The sequence below is a fragment of the Gymnogyps californianus genome, chromosome Z (genome assembly GCF_018139145.2).
Source record: "Gymnogyps californianus isolate 813 chromosome Z, ASM1813914v2, whole genome shotgun sequence".
Classification (NCBI taxonomy): domain Eukaryota; kingdom Metazoa; phylum Chordata; class Aves; order Accipitriformes; family Cathartidae; genus Gymnogyps; species Gymnogyps californianus.
Genome location: NC_059500.1, coordinates 10,622,837 through 10,643,064, shown reverse-complemented (window position 1 = coordinate 10,643,064; position 20,228 = coordinate 10,622,837). Strand labels below are relative to the sequence as shown.

Below are 20,228 nucleotides of genomic sequence, written 5' to 3'. Positions count from 1 at the left end.
TCCATGACAAGGATATCTCTAGGACTTGCAACTGGGAAATCGGAAAAAGCTTGAATAGTAGAAGGGAGGACTCTGCAAACAGGATGAAGAGACCTGCAGTAGGTAAAGGGACTATTTTCCTCCAAAATATCCCTAACAATTGTCCAATTAACATAGAAAACTACATCAGATACTGCCCCTTTTGTGCATGAACTGACCCCTTCATAACTGTGAAGAAGACTGGAAAAAGTACCAAGAAAAGTTTTAGAGCTGCACATGGTATTAAGAGCAAGGCAACCTCATAAGCACCCTGTTCACCATAATTCATCTTAACTTTCCCTGGATGCCCAAGAAATAAGTTCTCAAAAATTAAGCTCTCTGTGTGTGTGTACATGCATGCACATACACTGTCTACACATATTACAAGGGGAAGAGATTTTACTTCAGCATCTATGTTAGCCCTTCCTGACCTTTTACTATCAAACATTTGTATCCAAGCTCAGTGAAAGACAAAACCAACTCATTTACGCATTTTCATTTCAGACACCTCTCCCTGCCCTTCTCAAAATGATACTCTTCATGGAGTTAGTAATGGCTTACAATACACATTGCACTGTGCCATTTGCAAGTGCAGATTTAGGAACAAGCATCTCAGATAGACAGCCAAGGCACAAATCACCTTTTTTCTGGCCTTCTTACAGCCATGATAAATTAAAAAAACCCCTTATCTGTGAAATCCACTCAAAAAGAAAAACATGAGTGGGAAGGCTTCATTTTGTACTTTTCACTTTAATAAAAAATGCAACTGTAAGTCTTGTGTTACCTTATGTCCCATTTTGAGCCCACACCCAGAACAACTTCTCTCAGTAAGATAAATATTACTACCAAAAAAGATCAGGTTGACAATTTCTCCTCTGAAACTCACAAAGCGAAAACCAAGCTTCTTGTTTCAGACCATCTTGTATTCCACCACTGCATGCTATAGTGCTTTATAGCCAAAGCCCCTCCCTGAAACAAACTGAAACATTATTCCCACAAGGGGATCTTGCTTTCACTCTGAAAACAACTTCCCAGATTTACCATGAAATCTCACCAGAGCTCAACACAATGTGTGCCTGGAATAACAGCACACCATTTCTGCAATGAAAAGAAATGAAACCACGCTTTCCTACTCCGCAGGGCAAAAAGAAGTTCTTCCAGGACAAGCTGTACAGGATGTCCAGACTCACATATTGAGCATACTGGACAGCAGGTATTTAATTGCTGGTATGTTCTCTGCACTTTAGTCCCTTGAGTTTAGGTATACATATTAAGGGGTGGGAAAGGAAGACTGTAACCCAGCTGACTATTGCCAGACTTCACTGCTGATGGCTTAATCCAACCAGCATCTCTCAGTAAAATTAATTTTGTTAAGCAATTTTTTAATATTTAAACCAGCTACTATTAAATGCACTTTTATATATACACACACATTCACTATATACCCCAACAGACAATGCAACAGAAAATGCAAACAAAGGGCATTTCATAGCAATCACTGCCTAAGAAATGAAGAAGTCATTATTTGCCAAAGGGAACATGCTCAGGGGAAATTCTTAACTTCCTTACTTCTAATGAAGTTTTTCAGGCAGTCGGAAAAGACAAATGGTTTTCCAACTTCTATCATAAGTTATTTTGGAATGGTACACGATTTTCTCTCATTTTAATGGGAATTACTGATTAATTACATGCACCCTTAAGATCATATACATCTAAAAGGCATAATTACTGAAACAGAAATTTAATTTCATTTGAAAGTCATTTGTTAGCTCTAATAAGTGTGAAAAATGTAGACATTAAGAAGCTGAAGACCTTTGTAGCAATTTCTTATTCTTTTTTTTTTTTTTTTCCAGATAAGCCTGGACTAGCTATTTTTTAGAAGTTTTTTTCCATTCCACATGACCCTAACTCTGACTTTTTTGGCCCTCTGATCCAACAGCTAGAGCTGGAGTTTACATTTTTGCCTCTGGCAAAGCTCTTGCTGAAATCCATGGTAATCCTGTGAGTGCAGTCTGCACTGTTCAGGCCCTTCAAAGCTTCAGGGTGCTCAAGACAGAACTCTGGGCGTTGCAAAAACTGACACACCTGACTAACTTAGCCACTCTACACAATGCTGGCTTCAAAACCAATTCAGAAAGTACAGCTATGCAAATTGCCTAAACGAAATACGAATTATGACTTCTAACAACAGCAGTTCCATTTTTATTAGGGCACTATAAAAAGTGAGAGAACTGCTTTTCTGCATGCTCGTTTTATTTAATGTCACATGTTTTATATTTGCAGTGAATGCTCAAGACATCAAGTGAGGCAAGAGAGGCATCAAGTGGCAACTCTTTGTGCAAAGGCTTGGTCTGTGAAGTGGCAGCAGCCAAAGACACACTTCAGGTCCTTTTTAAAAACATGCGGATGTTACAAAGCTACCGGAACATTACCATCTGCAAAAGACAGCACTGCTACTTAAGAACAAGAGATGGACAGTCGTAGAGCTTTCTTGTGACACCTCTTTCTAAGGACACAGAAGAACACTACAGAGCACAACAGCCATAGTCCAAAACATCTGCTATTTTTTTGCTATTATTAAAATGTCAGTATATCCAGTCTCCAAGCCCACAGTATGACAACACCTTTATTACAGATCTCCCTTCTCAGGACCCATTCTTTTGTAAGAAAATCCTTCTGGACTGAAATTCAGATGACTAGATCTAGGCTGGAAAGTCAACCATGAACAAATTTTACTTCGGGCATTATGAGAGAATAAAAAAAAGTGAAAGTAGTTTTGAATTCCATTGCCCCTACTTTCATTGCAGTGCACTTTACAGTATTAGGCCCACAACAAAATGTCGTTAAATGTCTTCTGCTCATCTGGTGACGATCCTGTGTCTTTTAAACCTGAAGGTTCTCAGTGCAGCAATGAAACTCCAGTTGCATTAGTCCCTTACTGTTTGAAATACAAAGCAAGACAGCTACAGAAAGATCCGTGGCATCCACTAGAAATTGTTGCATGGTTAATATTTCCACGTGTGACCTTTCCCTCCGAAAGTACCACCATGTTCCCTACATCGTAAATTAGAAAGGGATTTCTTGCCTTCATCGTTCCTCTTGTTCCTACCTTCAGAACAGGAATGAGGAACTACTTAAATAGCACATCCCACAGCAACTTCCTACAGTAATATTTACCTTTGCATATGTATGTAATATTCTCCCACGACTGATCTATTGTGCATTCTGAAAAATTCCTGTCTCCATTAAAATAATATCCTTCTTTACACTGATAGTACACTCTGCTCCATAGAGTGGTAGAGTTGTCCCAGATCATTTCTGTGTGTGGAATCAGCAAAGGTTTGCCACAGTCTATTTCTGGAACAGAAAAAACAGGGTAACAAAACCTGAAAATGAAAACAGGTAAGGCATATCAAAGTGTTTAAGGCAGAGAGATTAATTGTCCCAGCAAGTAACACTTCACTTTTTTTCCACTTCCTAGTGACTTCTAGATGTCAGGCCAGCCCTTTAGAACCCAGAATTTGTGACTGGAGATTTTCTACCAGGGTGAGGCATTTATCCTTCAAGATAAACCATAAAATAAAACAGTGTCCTATTTAGATATGGCGAACAAGGATCTCTACACAAATTTTTACAAATGGATCTGTCTTCCCACAACACTCTCTTATCCCCCACATGCTATTTATTCCTTTATTTTACCTATCATTAGTAACAATAGATCTGAAAAATAACACGTGGTCCAAGAAGTGACATGGAAGAACAGCATCAAGAAGGTTATGTCCTTTGCCAGTGGATTTAATTCAAAAAAATTTGATGCAATTATTCAGACCACTTTAGAGATAATTAGAAAGCTGGGGTAATGCACACATAAATTAATTCATTTGCTCAGTTGTTTTCAGGGGCTTCATAATAAAATTAGGGAACAAAAAAGAATGAAGATCATATCAATGGAAGAATATTATTTAGGGTTAAAATTCCCTTTCAAATCCACAATGAACGTTACACCCCAATAACAGATTCTGCATCACTTCACTTACAAGAAGTAAACAATTAAGAAATAAAATCTTACCTTCACTAAAGCTTATATGCAGAAAACAAGTGCTTTTAAAACTGTTTAATAAATAATCTTAAGTGATTCTGAAACTCTACTCAAAAAAAGGAAAACGAAGTAAAAACCAAAGTTTGTAGAATCATGATCTGTACAACCTTTAAAGGAAAAGTTAAACGTATGTATTGCAATGGGCAGCCACCATCATGACTACCTTCCTTTTCACATCCCAATGTGTATGAATGTATGTATCTATTATAAATCATCAGAACAAGCTTCAGAATAACTAATGCACATGCAAAGAATATGCTCAACTTACAGAAGGATAGTATGTGATGAGATACAAAAATTACTGCTGCTTAACTCCAGCTATTTGTCCACAGCCATGCTGTAATCAGATTGAAAAGCAGAAATGCAGAAGTACGTTGCTGTGTAACATAGCGAAGCTTCTATTTAGACCAGTGACACAGAATAAGAATATTAAAGAAGATTCTAAAAGTAGAGAGTGGTTGTAACATACACATTGCACATTCCAAAAAATTAGTACGTTTGATTGCAATGAACAGAAGACTCAACCCTGCTGGATCAAGCTGAAAAGATATTAATCATCCAGTGAATGGAAAAGTGAAGTTGTGCCAACATAAAAACTGACTAAAGAATCTAATTATCCTGAGGTCACATTAATTAATAATATGAGCTCAGAGTAAAAATACATTAGAAGTTTTGATGGGCAAAATACTTTTTTTTAAATGTACCTTTGTGTTTCTTCTTATCAAGGAACTTGTTAGGCTACATTCTTCCAAATCATAATAACATAAGGGATTTATGACTCATGTCAAATAACAATAGCATGCTCGAGCAATCATAGTTCGCAACTGGAAACTGTCTGAATATGGGAATTTTAAGGGGATGCTAATTGCTAACAGTGGTTCAATTTCTGAGTAATGGCTTCAACCACAGAGTAGATATCGAACTAGAAAAATGGCAGCAATTTAGGCTGAATTTTCATCTCATGGTAATACCAATGCCTGACACGCATTGGGATTTTGTCCTTCGAACGTTAACTTTTAACAAGTTATTGCAAATTCATTAGACTAAAAAACCGCTGTTTAATACATGGCTTTTGTTTTGTGACTGAACTTCATATGCCAGAAGACTATATAAACTGAATGCCCAAAGAGGATGTCTCTAACTGATGACTGCTATTTATTATGGTGGCTGAAACAGCATCTATGCTAAATAAATCTGAAGGCAGATTTGATTTACCTTTGCACACCAAATCAGTACCATCCCACTGTCCTTTGGCATTGCAGACTGCAGTCTGATTGCCGCTTGCAATAAAGTAACCATGAACACAATTGTAAGTAACTTCACTTCCATACGTGGTCCCACTTACAGATGCTGGATGTGCATTTAGAACAGAAGGTGGAACCCCACAGTCTACACCTAGGGAGAGGAAGAAAGAGGAAGATAAACTTGTTAGTCAAGCAGCAGAAGTAATGACGGCTGCAATCCCATGAGTATTTCTTTCATCGTTATCAACTAACCCTCTTCTCCTGTGGTAATCCAACACTCCCTCGTGTCCTCTGTGACATCCCCACCATGACTGAGAGTGCCGTAGCTACTCCAGAGCTGCTTCCAAATAAAATTACTTCTCTCTGCCTTTCAGAATGGTATGCTAAATCTGTGACTCCTTCCTCAGCCTAGCTGCTAGTACACAGAAAACATCCTGTTTTTTTTAATCTTGAAGATTCTCCTGCTTTTACGAATCTGATTACAGGTGGCAAGCTGGTTCTATACCATTTGCAGTGAGCAACAGTCAGAGGGAGGCAGACAAGCAGCAACTGCCTTTAGGAAGTGAAATTTTAAAAAGTGCATAAGCACCAGAGAAATGCAAAACCATAGAAAAGGTTACAACATACAATACAAAAGCTTCCTGTTAAAGCAGAAGTGTTCAAAATGCATTGTAACAGTTGCTCTATTCACAGACATGCCAAGCTGTCATTTACAAATGCATAAAACAAAGAAGTAGCACAAAAAAGCAATTTGTTTGGTATGATGTCCATTTTCTAAGGTAAGCAACCACCTAAAAGGCTTTCATGTTAGCATGACACAACACTCACATTCAACAATTTAACTACACCTCTCCATGTACATCACATCTTCCCATCAAACTATCTGACTTTTCATCTCAAGACAATTCTTTTATTAATATTCAAGGGAACTTATACTCTTCAAAGACACATTACATCCATATACTTTAAATCAATTTAAATAAAAAAAAGGGGATCTGCACCACTTACAGTACCCTGATGTTAGGTCACACATCTTACCAAGTCTGACCTACCTTCGATGGCCAGTTTCATCATGAGTATATAAAATAAACTCCTAAATTACCACATGAAGGAAGACAAAAGACAAACTTACTGATTTTCCTGAAAAAGAAGACATTACACCTGGCCAGGAGAAATTCTTAAATTAGCGATAAAGACTTATCAGGGAAACTCTCAGAGTTTAAAGTATTATTTAAAGGTGCCTTTACTAATATTAAAAAAAAAAAAAAAAATCACACTTGCTGGTTTTACAAAAAGAGAAGTCCTCACTGAAATCCAGGAAAAGAGCTTGCGATACAAAGGGGAAATAAGTTTGTCATTTCAGACTCATTGGCTGTTTCTTGGTGTTTGATGTATTTTATTTCAATTAACCATGAGAGATGTGTCCAGAAACTCTGACCTGACCTACTGGTTGATTGTAGAAATTAAAAAGTCAAACGAAAAAGCAATCACTGAAAAATACTAATAACAAACAAATGTACCAACAATTGACAAGGACTGCATTCCACAAGCTTTCTTTAGGAACTTCTTGAGACTTTGGGCACTTCCTTTTTGTTTTCAAATTCATTGTCCTTTATTTACTTTTTTGGAAAAACATTATTTCAGTTGTTTTATTTTTGATGCCAGTAATTTAGTATTAAATTGTTTTATCTTTTCTTTCGTATGAATTTTCTAGTGATGTTTAATATTTCACTTTTCCCAGCCACACTTATTTAGCATTCTTATTCTAATTTATTCACTTCCCATAGACACACATACAAACATTACATTTCTATCCACTCTCGGGGGGGGGGGGGGGGGACGGGGGGGGACGGGGACGGGGGACGGACAGGAAAGAGTTGGAAACCAAGAAGGCTTTTGTATTTTGAGAGAAGGAACTCTCCTCACTAAGTGATAATTTTCAGGATGACAATTCTCCCCTGTAGAATTGTTATACATAGTGTAGCTTCTGTTAGCTAACACTTCAAGTGTCATTTAACTAATATACAGACTTCCTAACTATTCACAGGAACACAAAATCCTGCACTTGTAAGCAGTAATATTTCAACAGAATGGGCAACTATAACACCAAAGCAAGTGGAAATTTTAAAGATGCTCATGGGAAACTTAACACTTCAGAGATGTGAAAGCATTTGCTCATGCACAAATGCTCTTAAAATCATGAAGGCTATCCAGAGATGAGGGGTGGTATGATGCCTCTCTTTTGCATCTACAGTCAACCTTTGGAAAAAACTTCAGAAACTGGCAAAAAAATCGCTCTTTTCATGAAAGGTCACTTATGCCTTCCGACTCAGTGGCCTTTCCCATGAAATGCTACAGAAATCTAGTTGTTTTCTAGGCCTTGGTTCACAGGCAGGAGGACATATCACAGTATCTGTAAAAATGCAAGGACCAGCATCAAAATGATCACTACACTAACAAGAAGAGGTGGTACAATTTTATAACCTGTCCTTTTCTTTTCTTCTTTTTTTTGCAAACAGCCAGATCTTGAAGAATTGTCCTTCGGATTGAGGAAACAGTCTACTGTCTTTCACAAACACATTTCCCCATCATAAACACCCTTAATGAAGAATCTAAGAAAGATTTTAAGACTCTTTTCACCTTTACAGCTTAAAGTGGCAGGTTCCCAAGTTTCATGTGCAGTGCAATATGAGGACTTTCCCTCGTTGCTGTAAAACCCTTCTTTACATTCATAATGAACCGCACTTCCTGGTAGCAAACTGTAGTTCCCCACAATGTAGCCATGCTTCATTTCAGGAGGGGAACCACATCCAATTTCTGCAAAGAAAAACATCCCACAGTACAAAAATCACAACACACAACCACTTGAAAATGAGCTGAACTGGATGGTCACATCACAAAATACACCCAATCTGATGAATGTGAGGGGTCACCAAAGGGATAGAAGATTAGAGTTGAAGAGTTGTACTGGCCACAGCTGGAGGAACACAGTGATCCAGGTACTGAGCTACATCTTTACTCACATACAGCTGGAGCCATTCACAACACCAAAGAGGAGACACAGCAATGTGATGGTGCTGTGTGTGTGCCAGTCTCGTTACAGCAATGGCTGACTGATCCTTCAAGACCAGAGGAAAATTTCAGGCCCCAATCCACAGCTTTATATCCCTGTGCATGGGAAAGGTGAAGCACTGCAGATAGGCTGAAATGAAATGGTCAATTTCTCCATCTCACTGAATCAGCCTGCATACAAATGCTACATTCCTTCAGCACAGCTGCTTGACAGGGCTCCCCTGTGCGACTCTGCAAGCGACACAGTCAGTACAGACACGCTACTTTACCACAGTGTGTGGACAGGGAAGTCGGTAAGATAAGCAGGGTTATCAGCAATTCTAGCAAAACGAAGCGGAGCACTCCAGTTGGAAAAACTGGACAAACTACAGGCAGTGAGCCTTACTGATGGTTCTTGCAGCAATTCAGAAATGAGAGCTGGATATAATCGAGGCAGTTCCTTCCACCTGGGACACCTGGGTTCATTACATACTCTGACAGCTACAGCTTACACTACTAGCACTTTGCATCTGTGAAAACCTACACTAGAGAGGAAAGGCGGAATTGTTTCAAATTGAAATTTGTTTTTTTGTTATGGCAAGATAAACAGAACAGTTTATTTATGCAGGTGGCACAGTATATAATAAATAGCTAAACTATTATTTTGTTATTCCTCTCCCCTAGTCTTGTTTCGTTCATCTGACCCCTCTTACCAGCTGTTTATCCTCTCTTCCCTTCCCCCTCATGCAGTGTGATTACATAAGCAAGTGGATTATACCACACTTCCTTCCTATTCAGAAACTAACTACATCACCTTTATGGCATTATTAAGCTTGTCTGACCCTGCACACCTGAACCACTGCTGAGAGCCTGTAGAAATCATATCTGGTGTTGACTCTACCATCCAGACATCACTGGAACAAACTGAACCGAAGAAGAAAAAAAATCATACAGCAGGCAAAGTCTACAGAGAGGCCTTCTGCCCTGCAGACTTAAAAGCACAGGTCAGAGCAGGTACTACTATATCATGTAAGATCTGATTTTATCTGCTAGCAAAAACAGCATCCAAAGACTCTCACCTTTGCATGAAACTATGTTCCCATCTGGATGAAAAGAACGCTCTCCATTTTCTAATTTATAACCATCATTGCAGTAACACTTGTAGCTTCCTTCAGTATTCACGCATCTTGCATTGCGACCACACAGCCCAGACTCCTCACATTCATCTATATCTAAAAATTCAGAGAAAAATATATGCACTTCGGAATAGGTTTTTTTAATTAATTAATGTAAGACCTAAGCTTAAAAAAAATACAGCATTCCTGAAGGGTTCTACGTAGCTTCTGATGGCTCTTCTGGGAGACAAAGGAGCTTACCATTGGCTGGTGTTCAAGCATCTGGAAGGAGGGGACCCTCAATTTTCTCTTTTAAATTGTTTCTGTTTTACCTGACAAATAGTTTCCAATGTTACTTCCTGCTACAACAATCCCAGAAAAATCCCGTATCTGCAAATATCTTAATCAGTTACAACAGTTCATTACTGTAACAGTTCATTACTGTAATTTGTGTTTACTAAACACAAATATGACATTCTGGGTGAAAGATAAGTATCATCTTATTTCCTTTAATCTAGCTTCTTCTTGTGGAAAGATTATTGCTTTAATGTGACTGTGAAGCAATGATTTGCAGCATAGCAAAGAATACAAAATGGAACTAATTCATAGCTGTTAGAACCTAGATTTCAAGTAAGTGTTTGCATCCGCAGCAGAAAGTGCTCTGATATAGTTATAGACAGTAAGCTCTAAAGTGACGGGAAAAAATGATTTTTGCCATAGAAAATTAAGTTCTGGATTCCTGGTGCTCAGGATTCTTTGTGATGTCTACCTGTACAGTTCGTGCCATCATTGGGAATAAATGTCTTGTTGTTGTTGGAGGCTCGGTATCCATCAAGGCAAACACAGTAAAAACTTCCGTGTGTATTATGACACCGTGTATGATTTCCACAGATCTTGCTGGCTCCAATCTGGCATTCATCTTTATCTGTCAGCACATTCAAAACACATCAGAGAGAGATTAAGAAAGTAGAGTATCCTCCTCTCCTCACTCATTCTTATGCAAGCAGACTTCCCCTTACTGTTTTTCTTTCTAAGTTATCTGGGATATAAACAGTGCTAGTAAGCTGGAGTATTTAGACCAACAGAGTTGTTGTCCCTGGACAAAACTGTGAATAAAGTTTCATGACATAGCTTGAGTTGATCTAAGAGCTGTTGAAACCAGAAGGCCCTGCTCTCTGCTTCTGCTCTTCTTTACAGCATGCACTGGCTGCAGCACTTCATGGAGCTTGTGCTGATCTTACCCAACTCACTCAACTGGCAGAGAATTAACATTGCAAAATATGCAGCTTGTCTTCTCCCACAATAATGAGATAACTGAACTCTGTGCAGGGCCCACCGGGTGCCAGTGCTCCTGAAGGAAGGGGAAGAGATGGAGCAGAAGAGATCAGAGGTGGAGGACCTTCCCCTTTAAGCAGTGGTAAGCTATTACGTACACTCAGACACAGTATTTGACATCATCCTTTGATTCACATACTGATTTGTCATGTATGAGATAGTATTAAAAGGACACTATCAGCTACAGTAATAAAACAATGCTGAACAACACTTTTCATGTAACAGATATTTGCACTTAAGAAATCTGTGTATATATGCACGCTGTTATGAAGAACAGACCTTCAACTTATTAAATTAATTTTTAGTTACCCAGTAATGTGAGATAACTGGAAAAATCAGCAAAAATGCGCTAATTTTAATTGTCAGTTTTATTGTCTAGTTTTCAGTTCAATGACACATAGGTTGAAAAGAACAATAAAGTGCAGCTCACCATATTTAGGGGTTTTTTTTGCTGAAGCTAGGATAAAAAATATTAAAGAAACCTTTCCAATACATTATATTTTAAAAGTAAATGTTTGATAAAACCCTACATTTTCTAAGACAAAATCGATTTATATCCTTCACTATATAAGCAGAAACTGAATAAAACAGTTAAACAACTAAGTACAAAATGATATTTACATCAAGTACAAGTAAAGTACAGCTCATGGCTAGCCGCTGGGAAAAAAAAAAGGGAAAAACAATCCACACATATTGTATGTTTTGGAAATTCTGCCAGGAAATGACAAAGCTTTTACCCTGTTTTAAAGAATTCAGCAATATTACTTGAGAAAGAACATTTTAGGAATGTTTCTTGCCATTTTACAAACAAGCAGCCTACCTTGACAATGGGTTCTTCCATTGCCTACGAATCCATAGTTACAGATGCAGACGCTTTTTCCTTCAATTTGATGACACGTAGCATGAATGTGGCAAGTTGCACAGACATCTGCAACTGATCTGTTCACAATTGCTTTAAGAACAAAAAGACACAATTATTTTTTTTTTTTTTTTTTTTTTTTTTTAAAGGGACCACAAAGGTGGTCTGGTACGGGTAACTGGTACAGAATTTAAAGTGGAGATAAGATCCAGATTAAAACACATAGAATAATATCTTATCTCCTCCCACCTCATTTTCAAACTTACAGGAAAACCACAGCCATAGTATTCAGAGACCAAAGACAAAAAAATAAACAGAAAGAATTAAGCAAAATAACTACACTGAACAGTTTTCTCCATCCATCTATTCTTTGACAACAAGTAAAACAGCTTTTCAGCAGTCAGTAAGGCTTACGAGACATACTAAATAGCTCTATCCAACATTATTAATCTTTTCTTCATATTAATTTTCTTTCCCTTTTGTCTTGATTTCTGTTTCCTCATTTATTCTATTATATACACATAGACATTTGGGCTATTTATCAATCTACTTGTATCTTGTATCATCAACATGTATATGGTATAAATGCTATTCATAACAACAACGTTGAGAATGCTGCCAGGAGGAAAATGACTTACAATAAAGTAATTTTAGAAATTAATTTATATTAGAAGTAGCTTAGCATCGTATGACACACAACCTAATTTACTGTAATTTGATAGAGGTATAAATATACATGAAACTAGAATAAAATATGAACTTATTCCCTTATTTGCAGTCATACTTTTAGTGCATTATGTGCATTTCACTCCATTTTTTGTAAATTCTCTTTGTTATCTTCACACATGCACTGGCTTTCCAAATGATAAAATGTCAGAATGGATGGCTTGAATGTAGACAAAGCATGTATATGCTTACACCCTTTTTACACTTTTAAAGAAATAACTAATACTGCACCAGTTGATGTTGCCTCATGATGCTGGACCCAGCAGTATGGAATGTTTTACTCTTCTAAGACAGCTAAGATCAATAAGGATGGTGTGGCTCTTACAGAATGCAAATCTTACCACGTGTATAGCAGCTCTGACAAAATTTTGCGTGCCTTTACATGGTGTCTAAATACATAACCGTAACTGGAAGGAGAGGGCAGCTAACACTCTAGCAAGCTTTTTTTACACACCAAATTCATCAGTGTGATAAAACTTCCATAGGCACAGTGTTTCCGTTTTACTCACAGTGCATTTCTGAGTGCCTTAAGACTCGTGGGAAGCATCACAGATTCCTACTCCTAATTCTCAATGCTTTTATATACTTTTGTGTGTGTGTTCCTAATAGGAGCAGAAGACAAAAACTGTCAGCGTGCAATGGTAGCCAACGTAGATCAGAAAATTAAGTTTAAAAACAGCCACCGTAAGAACTTTCTCATGATACCTCAATCTTCTGGTAAGACATGGGAGCGTCCGCCTCAGATTGCTGCACCAGGAGATAAAAACGGTGTCCGTCTCCCCCCCCCCCCCCCCCCCCCCCCCCCCCTTACTATTACAGACGAAACCTTACGACTTAGTTCTCCTTAGCAACATACCATTTTTCACTCCAGCACTAAAGGCACCTCACGCTTTCTTTCAGTCCCACCCAGGCGCTCCCTCAGGCGCGGCTCCCGCCCAGGCCAGGCCCTCTCGCCCGGCAAGGCGCACGAGGCCGCTGCCGCCACAGCCCTCACCGGGCGGCCAGGAGACGCACCAGCCGGCGCGAAACACGGCGCCCCGCGGGCTGCCGCCACCCCGCGCCCACCCAGGCCTGCCTCCGCCACCACCGCCGGGCCCTCCACGTCCCGCTGGGGCCGGCGCCCACCGCCAGGCCACAGCCCTCCTCCCACGGCCTTCCGTCTCCTTCGCGCCTTCCCCGCCTCGGCCGAGGGGCGCCGCCCTCGCGGCCCGAGGCCCCGCCGCGGCCCAGAGCGTGCGGAGCGGGGCCGGGCCCGCACTTACCCCGCCGCCGCCGCCCCGCGCACTGCAGCAGCACCAGCAGCAGCAGCAGGAGCGGCCCCAGGGCCCGGCCGCCCCCCGGGCTCATGTCCTCGCCGCCGCCGCCGCCTCCGCGTCCCTGGGTGCTGCGGGGCCCCGGTGCCTCCGCATCCTCCCCGCGGGGTGGAGGGTGGGAGGGGAGCCCGAGGGGAGGGCGAAAGGCCGCGGCCCCCGGGCCCAGGGCGTCGCGCTGCCCTTAGCGCCTGCCTCCCGGCGGGGCGGGGGCACCCGCGGGCGGCCCTTATCGCCGCCGCCGCGCCCTCGGGGCCCCCCAGCTTTCCCCTCAGCGAGGCCCCTTTCCTCCCTCGGCCGAAGAGCCCTTGCCCGCAAAACCCTCTCTGTTCTTCCTTTTTTTATTCCCCCCCCCTTCCCTGGCACAACCCCTTTCCTTCCCCAGGACGCCGCCTCTGCCCCGGCCAGGCGAGTGGCAGAGCTGATAAGGGCTGTTGCTGCCTGTAGCGGCCGGCCCTCACCCCGGGGCGGGGAGAGAAGTTGGAGGGAAGAGTTATTTATGATCCCTGGGGCAGGGGGAAAGGCGACTGGAAAATTACACCTATTTGTCCGTGGCAGCTGTGCTGCTCCCTGCCTGCCCGCGGTGGGGTCCTCCTGCCCCGGCAGCAAAGGGGACAGACCGGCACCCCCTGGTTGATGTTGAGGAAAGGTGGCCGCCGGCGGGACCTCGGGCCGGCTGGGGCGATGCTGCAGCCCCGTGTCTGGAAGGGGCCGGTGTCCCCCTGCACTCAAGAGGGAGCTGCTCGACGGCTCGGACCCATCCGCAAGCTTGCCTGAAGTTGGCACATCAGTTCTACAAGTGTGTGAACATTGTGTAACTGTACGCCACCAGCCCTTGGTACCTGAAATTAAGTAATGCTTTCTCATGGTAGGCCTTCGCTGCAGTACAGGTGAATCCCAAAACTTTGGTTTTAATCACTACCAGCAGCGCTACCTCAAGAGTTTTCTGCTGTAGAAGAATGGTAATCCTCCTAAAGCTCATGGTCCTCATTCAGGTCTGCGAGCCTGAATTTTAGAAAGCTGCATAAACCTGTATTTATCTACAAATGCAGTTGCCCAGTTAGCACAAATACAATAGAGGAGTGCCAAGGAGATGAATGGGGGAAGCCTAATACTAAGGTAGATTTAGGCGTCTTTGGTGTGCTCTAATGAGCTTCCTGAAGAAGTTTTGCTCATGTGCTATGTTGGCTTTACATTAATGCCCTTTAATGCTAACACATTCAAGTCCTCCATCACGGCTGCATTTAAGTGACATAACCTGATCTTTTACTGCTGTGTCTGCTGTGTTATAATGACAAAGACCAAACAAGCTGTGTCTGATTTCAATGGAAACAAAACCCAGTTTCATAAAACTATCAGCTTTATTGATTTACTTTTATTTATGTAAGTCGGTCTGTTCCAGTGTTTTTTAATTACTGTTCTGCCTACTTAAGCACGTATACATTTTTAACCAGCTTCCGCTACCCTTACTCATCTTGACCAGGACACAAAGTGACCTGATACTTCAGCAGTGGCCAGTTACATCACAAGCGACCCTACTTTTGCAATAACACACTACAGATGTGAGTACTGCGTATTTCTATCTTAAATTACTAAAATTGGAGACATGCATTCTCAATGGTCATAAGTAGTTTATCACTATAAGGAATGATTCAGAGAGGAATTGTTCTGCACAACATATTAAAAATTATTTGGAAATTATGTTTTTTCTCTCCCTTAGTAGACCACCAAACTGCAGACTCACTAATCACTGCAGCTTCTACTGTTCCTTTCATAAAAAATAGTGGGAGCAACTGTTTATAAACACCTCACACGGCAAACAGAAAATATTTTTGGCAGCAAGCTTGAAGAAATATATCATTACAGTTATAAAGAGAACAAGTTAAAAAATGTAATATGAACATTCTTTAAAGAGAGTAACAAGGAAGTGTATCAGTTGAAGAAAATACAGGACCTAGACTGGAACAAACCTCCTTGTTTTATTCCAGTCTAGTATGTCTTAAACAGCCGATTAGTTGCTGTTTAAGACATACTTCAGTACTGAATAATTAAGCTACACACAAAGGCTACTTTAAATTACATATATGTTGTTTGCATATCTAAATTCAAAGCGCAGTCATATGAAGTATCAAAAGGATGTTGAGAGGTCACCTATTCTGTTTTTCTGCTCTACGACAAGATCAACTATATAAATGATTCCTGACATACTTACCTAATCTGCTCTTTATAGTGACAGTGATGTAGAATTCACAGCATTCCCAAGCAATCTGTTCCAGTGCTTTGCTCTCTTTGTAATCTGAAAATGGTAATCTAAGGTTCAACTTAACTTTTAGTTAAATTGTTGAGTCTTTGTTCAGTTCACAACAGACTCCCAACAGCCTTCATGATCTGGACCCAGGTTTGAATCAGCCACTGAAATGAGTCACAGATCACTTCTGCTCTGAGGTCACCTGCCCAAGTCCTGAGCTAATTTATTTAGAAAGACAATTAAAGATTCAGGAGGGTAAGACAGATCAGTGTCCCAACATGCTGATCCTTACAGCTTAGGCAAATTTAGCTTATTTCATACAAAAATCTGTCTAATTAAAATACAGGATAATAACCACATAGATTTTTCTGTTCTGGATAGGATAAGGTTTTTAATCTTTTCACTGTCAAATTTAAAGTACCTAGTTTGTAATTACAATGTTTCTTTTGCCCCTAATAGCATTAAATCTCACTGCCCAGAAGGCATCTGTACCACTGTTTGCTTCCATTTCTCTTCTTTGTAATAAGAAAAAAGTTGTGATGGTCAAAGTAATTGAATACATCCAGAGACACTTGGAAGTTTCCTGTGCAGTTTTTCCTTCCAGCTGCCTAAATGGAGATAACTAAAAATCAGAAAGGCAAGCAGGATTAAACATCTCCTCAGCCGTCTGTACTGGTTCTGTCTCCTTTGCAGGCAGTGAATGTCACTATGTCATCTAAATCACATTCTTTTTGTAAGGATGTTTGGCATAGATTACACTACTTATTCTGACATATAAAGACAAAATATTTGATACTAATGGCTCTTTCAGCAAACAGATTTTTAAAAACACAGCAAACATCTTCAGCCAGACTAAGTAAATGTAATTCATCCTTGTTAACAGATCACTCGGCTATTCATAATGCAGTTGCATTCTCGAACAGCTTGCTATCAAGCACTTCTTTCCAGCTGGCAATGAAAAGAGTAACTGTAACTTGATAGAAGGTTCCTTCCATCTGAATTCTGCCTCTCTTGCCTATTTGAAATGAATCAGACTAATAACTGTTTTCCGGTTATCCACTTAATTTCCAGAATAAGCAACAGCAATTGTTGAAGTAGAAATAACTGAAAAATTGGCTGACCCTCTTCAGCTTCTAATGAAAATGCTTCGGTAAATATTGCGCAGAAGAAAAGCATTCTCTTGTAATGCATTTTCCTACAAAGGAAATATTACCACTCAAGTTGTTTGCAGGATTTCTTTCTGTACCCTCAGGTGCCCCTATGCCACTGTCTCAACTCCTGACAAATGAAGTCAAGATGAAAAAAAGAACTGATTTTCTGCAAAAGAATTAGAGTGAGAGGTACCTGAATTTGAACCTTAAATATTGAATGCTTTTATACAATTTCCCTGGAGGACAGGCCTTGGATGAAACAGACATCAGAGCATGCCAGAGCACGGTAGGTGATAAAGCCTGCTGACAGTTGCTGCTAATCAGAAAAGCAGTTCTACAGAGCAGAAGGGCTGCTATCTGTGGGTTTTAGCATAGGAGTAGGAGCGCAAACTGAGCTTTGCCACAAACTCACTGTGACCTTTGATAAGATAACCCCTTTCTGCCTCTCTTCGCTTCTCCCTCCCACTTAGTTGTGAAACTGGGATAATGTTCCTACATAGGTGTGTTGAGGCTTAAGACCATAAAAGCGGGTCTGAGATGATGCAATGTAAACTTCTTTGATAGAAGCTTTGATGTTGCTGCAATCTGCCCCAGTTTTTAAACCACAGGGACTTAGTATCAATCAGTTTATGGAGCAGTGTCTTAATGTTGCTGGATCCTGGAATATCATGCAAGAAGACTGCTGACTAGTCATTGCTTCTGATTGTTCCATGCTGTTATACACAAGCTGTGTCATTATTTTGAGGGCTATGCTGACTGAAGGCAATAGTTAAGAAGAGAGAGGCAGAGAATCACTAAAGAAAAGTAAAGAAAAAAAAGAACAATGGCACCCCCTTCATACATTTAAAAAAAAAAAAAAAAAATAGTGTTGTGATTTTCTTAAGTCCAGATAGATGAACAGACATCTTTTCCTTTCTGATCCTAGGATATCTGTTAAAATCAGAAGAGCAGGAACTGTGCAATGAGCCTAATGCTTCCTTCTCTGCCAGGCTCCCTGAGCTCATCCACAGGGATGCTGGCCTTACTATCGCAGCTGCACAAAACTTATAGCTAAGGCAACAATTAATGATAATTTCTGTGATAGGTACAGGAAGAAAACCAAATCCCACTGACTGTATTATCCTTCTCTCACCATTAGCTTTGCTATATTTTGGGGCAAGATCAGTCTAGAAGTGCTATAATCATTAGATGGGAAATATGGCAACTTGTCAAACTATATTATTTACGAAAATAGAAAATTCCGTACACACGTCTTATGAGAAGGGAAAACCAAATATTGACTAGAGACTATAAACCAAACAGTTCTCCTCAAGCTGTTCAGGCAGCTGGGGATTCTTTTCCCACAGACCAACTGTATTTTGTCACCCAGCAATCTCATATTTGCATCAACACTTTGTAGCGGGAAAGAAGAGGGGAAGAATCTAATAACCAAACCTTTCATAGTAAATACCTTGACCTTCACTCCCTGATTTCTTTTGTAAGCAATTCAGCTTTCACATGCTGTTTATCCAGTTTAAAGAAACTGTTGTTATCTCAATTAGAAAGCACCTCGAGTTACTGTATTTTTAGACTCTGGGAACACAAAGCCAGAAGGATGAGTTGGATTTCAGATTCATAACATTATGCATTCATTTTTGGCATACAAAGAGAGAGTGCTTTTGTTTGGCTACAAAAACAGCACGAGCGCTGATCTTTAGTCTTCCAAATTCAATTAGGTATAACTCTATTATTTCTACATTTACTCACAATCAGAAGAGAAAGAGACCCTGGGTGATGACATTCGTATGTTGTCATAAATTGTAGTAAAGACATAAGATTGACGTTTCTAGGGAAATAAAAGGTCACCTAGTCTTTTTTTTTTACGTTAATTGCAAAGCTGAGCGCCCTGTTTATCTTCAAATAGTTTACAATATTTCCACAAGGCTCTTCAAGACTATCAGTAATGCCTCTATCCAGAAATTGATTGGCAGTAAGAGACCACTTGCCACAGTAATTAAAGGTTGAATTCTGTCTAGTACTGAACATTTGTTATTGCACCACAAAAATACAGTAGCTAAATGACAAAATCATTGACCTTTACTGGGATTTTGTCTGCTACCTGCTTCTTCCCACCAGGAACAGAGTATGTGTTAGTCAATAGGACCTAAATAAAAATTAGAGATCAGAGATATGCTTAAAGATGATGGAAACTTCTCTATAAAAGCAAAAGAAAGTATTTGGGAGATACGTGTTCACATTTTAAAGGGTCCTAAAAATTTGGAGGAAAAGACTCACACAAGTAGACTAGTCAATTGTTCCATTTTATATAGACCCAAAATTAGGGAGATTACTGTGTATCTCTGATAAAGGGTCTGTGCGTGAAAATGCAGTTTTGTATGTACTGGCTTTGGGACACTGCTTGTCAAACCATAAAAACACAAATATTTGATACAAATATTTGTTGGCTTCTGGAGAGATTTTTTTAAAGCACTGTCTAGGATTAAAATATTTCCAAATATTAAAAAATTTCCAAATTATTTCCAAAATGAAACTGTTCTTTAAATTTAATCATCCCTGCTTTAATCTGAAAATTTAGGCAGAGAAGAGTCACTGTAGATGGCACGACAGCTAGGAAACAGGGAAAATGTATTTGAACCTAACCTATTGCTTAATTGTGCTCAGTGTTATGGTGAAATGTTTGAAAAAACTAAGCATGGCTGGCAGAAAAACACTCAGAGATGTCTCTGTATTAGAAGCATAGAAACGTCTATAGGCATTATTAACTTATCTTGTGCCTAAGGAAAAATAGCTACATCTTGGAAATCGTGAAATTTAGAAATAACCTACTCTGCCTTTATAGTTCTTTTTTTTCCTCTTTGTATAGAAAAAACACCCCATAATGACAACCTGAGCGTTTCATTGTGGGTTATCATGAAATTAAAATATAGTGCATATTAACTGTGCTTTTCTAATGGTCTCTGAATGACAGAATTGTCCAGCACAGCCTTTCTTAAACAGCAACTTTTCCAAACCTTGGGAATCCAGATTTCTGAGCATATTTTTTACTCAAAACAACAACAAAATAATTTTTAC

The 20,228-nt window shown here is 39.9% G+C and overlaps 1 protein-coding gene across 5 annotated transcripts in view; it reads right to left on the bottom strand.

Annotated features, from left to right (window-relative positions):
- The window catches only part of SUSD1 (sushi domain containing 1), a 52,063-nt gene extending 38,083 nt beyond the window's left edge, over positions 1 to 13,980 (bottom strand). For 4 of the 5 annotated variants that reach the window (XR_007767791.1, XR_007767792.1, XM_050912666.1 and 1 more), the window contains exons 1-7: positions 13,710 to 13,980; positions 11,683 to 11,814; positions 10,297 to 10,452; positions 9,492 to 9,644; positions 8,002 to 8,178; positions 5,333 to 5,512; positions 3,196 to 3,375 (exon numbers count right to left, since the gene is read on the bottom strand). Coding sequence is in view for 3 of the 5 variants with exons in the window: in XM_050912666.1 (XP_050768623.1) it covers positions 3,196 to 3,375; positions 5,333 to 5,512; positions 8,002 to 8,178; positions 9,492 to 9,644; positions 10,297 to 10,452; positions 11,683 to 11,814; positions 13,710 to 13,794 (1,063 nt within the window). In the remaining 2 variants the exon portion in view is untranslated. The remainder of the gene's footprint in view (positions 1 to 3,195; positions 3,376 to 5,332; positions 5,513 to 8,001; positions 8,179 to 9,491; positions 9,645 to 10,296; positions 10,453 to 11,682; positions 11,815 to 13,709) is intronic. The other variant, XM_050912667.1, reaches the window with a different exon arrangement.
- Positions 13,981 to 20,228: the final 6,248 nt, after the last annotated feature.